The sequence below is a fragment of the Hyla sarda genome, chromosome 1, assembly GCF_029499605.1.
Source record: "Hyla sarda isolate aHylSar1 chromosome 1, aHylSar1.hap1, whole genome shotgun sequence".
NCBI lineage: Eukaryota > Metazoa > Chordata > Amphibia > Anura > Hylidae > Hyla > Hyla sarda.
The window spans coordinates 400,496,512-400,503,976 of NC_079189.1; the positions used below are offsets into that span (position 1 = coordinate 400,496,512).

Below are 7,465 nucleotides of genomic sequence, written 5' to 3' on the forward strand. Positions count from 1 at the left end.
GAAAACCCAAAAATGTAATTGGCTGTGTCCTTAAGGTCAAATTGGGCCGAGTCCTTAAGGGGTTGATTTGGTCTATTTTATTTTTAGAGTTGTGTGGACAATAACACATCAATATAACATATTTACATGATATTTTTCTAGTATTACTATAAATATAAAGTACTCTGGTTCCAGTTGTCATAAAAATAGGCAACATGTCAAATCACTATGTAAATATAACTGGATTGCACCACCTAGTGCCTGTGAGGTTGTATTACACAGGGAGTTTTTGTTAATAAACACAAGTACATGTTCACCACTGTGCACCATCACGGAGAGCACACAAGTACACGGCAGAATCAGCTGCTGTCAGGCTGGAGATGGATAGAGAGGTGGTTGTATCGCTGGTCTGTGACTGGAATTTATCAGACTCCAGATCTGGGTTATCATGTGTGAGTTTAGCATAGCCCTTGGCTCCCCGGTAGAGTATATACTGTATTTGGTGGGGGTACTGACGATACCAGAACAGATATGGGCTAGAGCTGCTAGTTGAATAGTTACAGGTTATTGTTACCGATTCCTCGGGTTTAGCCTCCACATAGGGTCTTTCTGCAGTTATGACATTTCCGACCACTGACCCTATTAACAGAAGCAAATGAAAGAATTATAAACTAAGAAATCTTCTACTTGATCTCCTCCAGAATAAGCTTTATATTAAGAAATAGGTTTTATTGCATTTTGATCAATATGATATGAAGTAAAAACACATGAAAACATTACAGTACAGACAATGACACATAGATTCATATATATTAGTTATAAGGAATAAAATTTACTTACAAGGTAAAAAATAACCTGAGATGAAGAAGGTAACAAATACATGAGAAGACTTATTGGTCCTCATTCTTTGTAGAGTCAGAGTAGACAATGCACAATACAGAAGAACTAGATCAGTAGGAACTGTGAGAGCTGATGTCTTCTATATAAGTTGTATATAACATGAGAAGCTTCATCTACCAATCAACAGCCTCTCTTGGGTCATGTGACACTGCCCTATCTTACCAGTCTATCCATAGAGAGATAAACTATGTAATGAGAAATCATTAGTAATAACCCCTTAGTCCCTTAAAGGAGATCTGCAGCCTATTTGACACCTATCCCTTTAACAAGGGATAAAGTTCGTCCTGAACGAAACGTACGTCAGGGTTGGCAGGCTACGGTAGTCATCGCAATGGGTAAGTTGTTTTACTTATGTACTACATAATGGAGATGTGCAATAGTGTAGAGAAGATGTATATTCCTGGCTGAAAGACGCAGTGCACTTTAGTAGTGGTAATGCAACAATGCCCACCCTCATTATGGTTTATGTAATCTGTCAGTAATACCGGAACCCTGTATTTGTATATTAGCCGTCCATTGAACCACCCATCCATATTGACTCTTTTAATGGTGTCATTTTTAATCATGGTTTAAAAAAAAGTATGTGTATTTGCAATGGTAATGCTCTTATGGTGTTTTTTTGGGGTTATTAATGGTAATGGAGTTACATTGTGTATAGCAGTTTACAGACCCCTACCCGGTACAATACCTATATAGAATAACAATGAATATGTTATACATGGGAGTTACTGGAATTGTGTTGATGATTTCTCATAATGCATAGTCAGGTTTTTGTTATCATCCTCGCCATATCCTGACTCCCACCATCCTCCCCCTGTCCAGATGCCCATAATCCTACCACTGCGCACACTATCATAATCCTCCACATATCCTGACTCTCATCATCCTCCCCAAAAACTGACGCCCATCATCCTTACACTGTACTGACTCCCATCATCCTCCCCATATCCTGAATCCCATCATCCTCACACTGCGCACACTCCCATCGTCCTACCCATATCCTGACTCCCATCATGGTCCCACTGTCCTGACTCCCATGTTCCTCCCCATAACCTGACACCCATCATCCTCCAACTTTACTGACTACCACCATCCTCCGCCTGTCCTGAGTACCATCATCCTACACATACCATGATGTGTATCATTCTCCCACTGATATCATCAATCAACATCATCTACTATCTGTATATATAAGTAATTCATTTTGACATACATTTTTTAAATTAAATTATAATAATTTTATTAATATTTATACAGGATATTATACATCACTATAAATACATTCATATGTGTAAACTTTTTTTCAGCATTCTATTGCAAAACTACAACCGCATTTGCCAGTCTGTGTATGCTGGGAGTTGTAATTTGTCAACGGCTGACGATATACCATTTTGAAAAAACACACACACATACATATAAATATATCTCCAAAATGTAAAAAGATTTGCTAAACTAACATAATAGAATACATATATATATATATATATATATATATATATATATATATATACACATATATACATATACATATATATATATATATATAATCATAACTTTATATAGTTACACAGTATAGCTAGCTTTTGGCATAACCACAACTCCCAGCATGCCCGGATAACAAAAACATGACTATGCATAATGAGAGTTGTAGTTTTGCAAAAGCTAGCTATACTATGTTAGGCGGAGATATATATATATATATATATATATATATATATATATATATATATATATATATATATATATATATATATAAATATATATATATATAACTACCAAACAAAATATAGCTAGCTTTCTGCAAAACTACAGCTCCCAGCATGCCCAGAAAAAAAAAAACAACTGACTATGCATAATGTGAGTTGTAGTTTTGCAAAAGCTAGCTATACTATGTTTGGTAGAAATAGATACATATATAATTACCAAACATAGTATAGCTATGCTTTGCAAAACTACAACTCCCAGCATGCCCACACAGCAAATCGATTTATGGGATTTATATTTTCACAAAAAAATAAGAATACAGTGGGTTGCAAACTTTTTTTTTAATTAACTTAGGCAAGTAAACTTACATTATTAATTAACATACAGTTTGATTGATTAGTGTGTGCACATTGTACATGAGTTCGCAAATAAATTGTAGGCATGAAACTGCCTACACCCTTACTTCAGCGCTGCTCCGGACAAATGAAGCAGCACTGAAGACCGCTTCCGGGTGTAGTGAGAAATCCCGCACATGCTCAGTATTGTCCGGGACTCGGCCGAGATGAGAGGGAGATAGTAAGGCAATATATGAATATACATTAGCCGGGCAGTGCTGCGGGCTGGGCGGCGGTTACGTCACAGTGCCAGTTGAAGGTAGTAACCCTGCCCATGCCAGTTAGCAGCTAATTTGAATACACAGAAAAAGAGCTATAACGGGCGAACGGCGCAGCGGATCCGGGCAAGGTAGGACTCAAAATGTTCAGCGTCTCCCGCACTATCCACAGGTACCCGTGGATAGTGCGGGACAAAACATGTGACAGTTTTCCTTTAAAGGGTTTAAAAGTTTAGCAGCAATTTTCAGGGACCAATTCAGTTTGAAGTGGATTTGAGGGGCATTCATATTAGAAATACCCCATAAATTACCCCATTTAAAAACTGCACCCCTCAAAGTATTCAAAATGACATTCGGAAAGTTTGTTACCCATTTGGGTGTTCTACAGGAAGCATTGCCTCTCACAGCTAAAACCATCAATCTGCCGCGTCAGCGTAGAGTCTCCCAGGAGGGGATAGGTATCATTCCCAGTGGTGTGCCTTAACACACCACGGGGTTCATTTATGCTCACTATCATTATGCATCCACTTTCTATCTTGCGATAAATATCATTCCCGGCGGTGTGTTATCACGCACCACTATCTATGCCTACTGTTTTTATGCAATCACTATCTATCTTGCTATGTGAGTACATGCTGAGACGATATTATCATTGGGGTTTCTGATTATGTGTTTTTTCCATTTGAAATCTACCTATTTCACTGCTTTTGGTGCAATGTGGATGTTAAACTGAGTATAGTGACTATCATAATTGTTGTATCTGAGCCAGAATTAACATCTTAACATCTTAACACCTACATATGGCTGCGTTGTGACCATCAGTTGGTGTTTTATTTAATTCAGCTTCAGACTGCCTTATCCTTGGAGATTTTCTACAAGAAATCAGCTGTTGGGAATATATGCTGAGATTTATTATCTTTTTTGTTATTTATGACTTATTATCATTGTGTTATCCGCATTACCAATAATGCAATAAGTCACTGCTGCTCTACATATTACGTGTATCTTGAGATTGTGTTTTTTATATAAGGTCTATCTTGATAATTGCCAATGTCATTTCCCTGATGAGCCTGTATAAATTTGACAGGTGAAACACGTTGGAACTGGAAATTTTTGTTGGCTGCATTGGTGATTTTATTACATTTGTGTCTTTTTTTCACACACTTCCCTGTTTTTTTTAGGTTATTGTGGAGCCCCGGGGTGTATTATCCTACCCTTCTTCATGCTTTATCACTTTTTTTGTTTTTTTCCTCACGTAGGTAGTGTAGGGTCTGGCACCGTGGTTGAGGCCACCCTGTTAAGGAGGTGTGTCCCTCAAAAGGCAGGGACAGAGGGAGGAGCATTTAAATGCTAGTGGGCACCTTCCCTCCGTCTCTCCATCTAACCGCCTATATATCTATATATTGGAACATCTAAAATCAGCTTGATATATGGTATCACCCACACTCTCTTTATAATATATAAGATAGGGTACTTTATATCTGCTATACCAGCTGCCAAACCCTTATTCTGACCACTAAGTGGTTGGGTATTACACTCCTGGGCTCCAAGCACTACCTTACTTATTTTGTGTAATCTCTTAGTATATGATAATAAAAGTTATGTTTTAGATTATATTGTTTAGGAGTAAATTTTTTGGGTGATTCAGGAGGAAATTTTTCGGTGATTCTCCTGCTAGATTATCCTTGTGACTATAATCTTTGGATGTATGGATTACAAACATCTATGTAGTTCTAGGTCGGTGAAATTTTTGTTCCACAGGAATAGCAGCAAAGAGGTGAAAAGTCAACATCTCAATTTTTTACAATAACATGTTATTATAGCCCCATTTTTTTATTTTTACATGGGGTAAAAGGAGAAAAAAACTCAAAATATGTAACCCAATATCTTCTAAGTATAGAAATATTGTGGACATCAAGTGCTCTGCGGTTGCGTAGCTTTTGGAGAAAGAATTTGGCTTGAATAGTTTTGGCACGTCACACTTATAAAGCCCCCATGGTGCCCAGACAGTGGAAACCACCCACATGTGACTCCATTTTGGAATTTACACCCCTCAAGGAATGTAATAAGGGGTGCAGTGAGCATTTACACCCCACAGGTGTTTGACACAATTTTGGAACAGTGGGCCATGAAAATTCTGCCAAAGAAGAGGCTTCCTTCTGCCAATGCTACAAGCGTTTTTAGCGTTGGCACACAAAGTGTGCTTGACACATTAAAATGGCGTCCATCGCAAGGAGGTGTCCCTGTTTTTCAGACCGTTGTTCCTGCTTTGTTTTGAGCAAAAAAGAAGTCTGATATTTGCAGTGGGGATCAAAAGTTTGGGCACCCCAGGTAAAAATATGTATTAATGTGCATAAAGTAGCCAAGGAAAGATGGAAAAATCTCCAAAAGGCATCAAATTACAGATTAGACATTCTTATAATATGTCAACAAAAGTTAGATTTTATTTCCATCATTTACACTTTCAAAATAACAGAAAACAAAAAAATGGTGTCTGCAAAAGTTTGGGCACCCTGCAGAATTTATAGCATGCACTGCCCCCTTTGCAAAGCTGAGACCTTGAAGTGTCATGGATTGTTCTCAATCATCATCTGGGAAGACCAGGTGATGTCAATCTCAAAAGATTTTAAATGCCCAGACTCATCTGACCTTGCCCCAACAAGCAGCTCCATGGGTTCTTCTAAGCAGTTGTCTAGAAATCTGAAAATAGTTGACGCTCACAAAGCTGAAGAAGGCTATAAGAAGATAGCAAAACATTTTCAGATGTCAATATCCTCTGTTCGGAATGTAATTATAAAATGGCAGTCATCAGGAACAGTGGAAGTTAAAGCAAGATCTGGAAGACCAAGAAAAATATCAGACAGAACAGCTCACAGGATTGTGAGAAAAACAATTCAAAACCCAAGTTTGACTGCACAATCCCTCCAGAAAGATCTGGCAGACACTGGAGTTGTGGTACACTGTTCCACTATAAAGAGATACTTGTACAAATATGTTCTTCATGGAAGAGTCATCAGAAGAAAACCTCTTCTACATCCTCACCAAAAAAAAAAATCAGCGTTTGAACTTTGCAAACGAACATATAGACGAGCCTAATGCATTTTGGAAACAAGTTCTGTGGACCGATGAGGTTAAAATTGAACTTTTTGGCCGGAATACATTTGGAGAAGAAGGGGAACAGAATTTAATGAAAAGAACCTCTGTCCAACTGTTAAGCATGGGGGTGGATCAATCATGCTTTGGGGTTCTATTGCAGCCGGTGGCACAGGGAACATCTCATGAGTAGAAGGAAAAATGGATTCAATAAAATTTCAGCGAATTTTGGATGCTAACTTGATGCCATCTGTGAAAAAGCTGAAGTTAAAGAGAGGATGGCTTCTACAAATGGGTAATGATCCTAAACACACCTTGAAATCCATGGGGGATTACATCAAGAGGCCTAAACTGAAAGCTTTGCTATGGCCTTCAAATCTCCTGACCTCAACATTGGCAAGATACCTCAAACATGAATTGAAAGACTCTTGGCTGGCTATAAAAAGCATTTACAAGCTGTGATACTTGCCAAAGGAGGCAGTACAAGATATTAACTCTGCAGGGTGCCCAAACTTTTGCAGACACCATTTTTTTTGTTTTCTGTTATTTTGAAAGTGTAAATGATGGAAATAAAATCCAACTTTTGTTGATATATTATAAGAATGTCTAATCTGTAATTTGATGCCTTTTGGAGATTCTTCCATCTTTCCTTGGCTTCTTTATGCACATTAATACAACATTTTACCTGGGGTGCCCAAACTTTCGATGCCCACTTTATGGTGAGTGTGGCATTGCCTCTCTTCATCTTCTTTTTATATCACAAGAAAAGATGATACACCATAAAGCGCACACCCACCATCAAATATAATTAGAAATATTATTTATTACAATTTCCACATAAATAGGACAGCAGACAAAACACTTAAAAGGCCCAAAGGCCACTACACAAAAGGGGGAGACCACTCCGGGGGCACCTGCTTGATCAAAACTTTCCTCAGTTTGAAAAATAAGGCTATAAGACAATAGTCAATCTATAAATAATAGTAAAGTACAGCCTGTATGCAGCAATATATATATATATATATATATATATATATATATATATATATATATGTATATATTACTGGGAAAGTGGGGCAATGGACAGCAGTTAAGGGATAACCTCGTGCCCCCCTGCACTCCATGTGTTCCGTTGCCTGTCAGTAACTTCCTCAGGGGATGTTGTGCCAAAGTTCA

At 37.9% G+C, this 7,465-nt stretch overlaps 1 gene segment (V, D, J or C); it reads right to left on the reverse strand.

The window, feature by feature from the left end:
* Positions 1–292: 292 nt before the first annotated feature.
* Positions 293–916, reverse strand: LOC130366938 (probable non-functional immunoglobulin kappa variable 3-7). The segment is given in 2 exon segments: positions 293–618; positions 820–916. Coding segments are annotated over 2 exon segments (390 nt in total).
* Between the last annotated feature and the right edge of the window lie 6,549 nt (positions 917–7,465).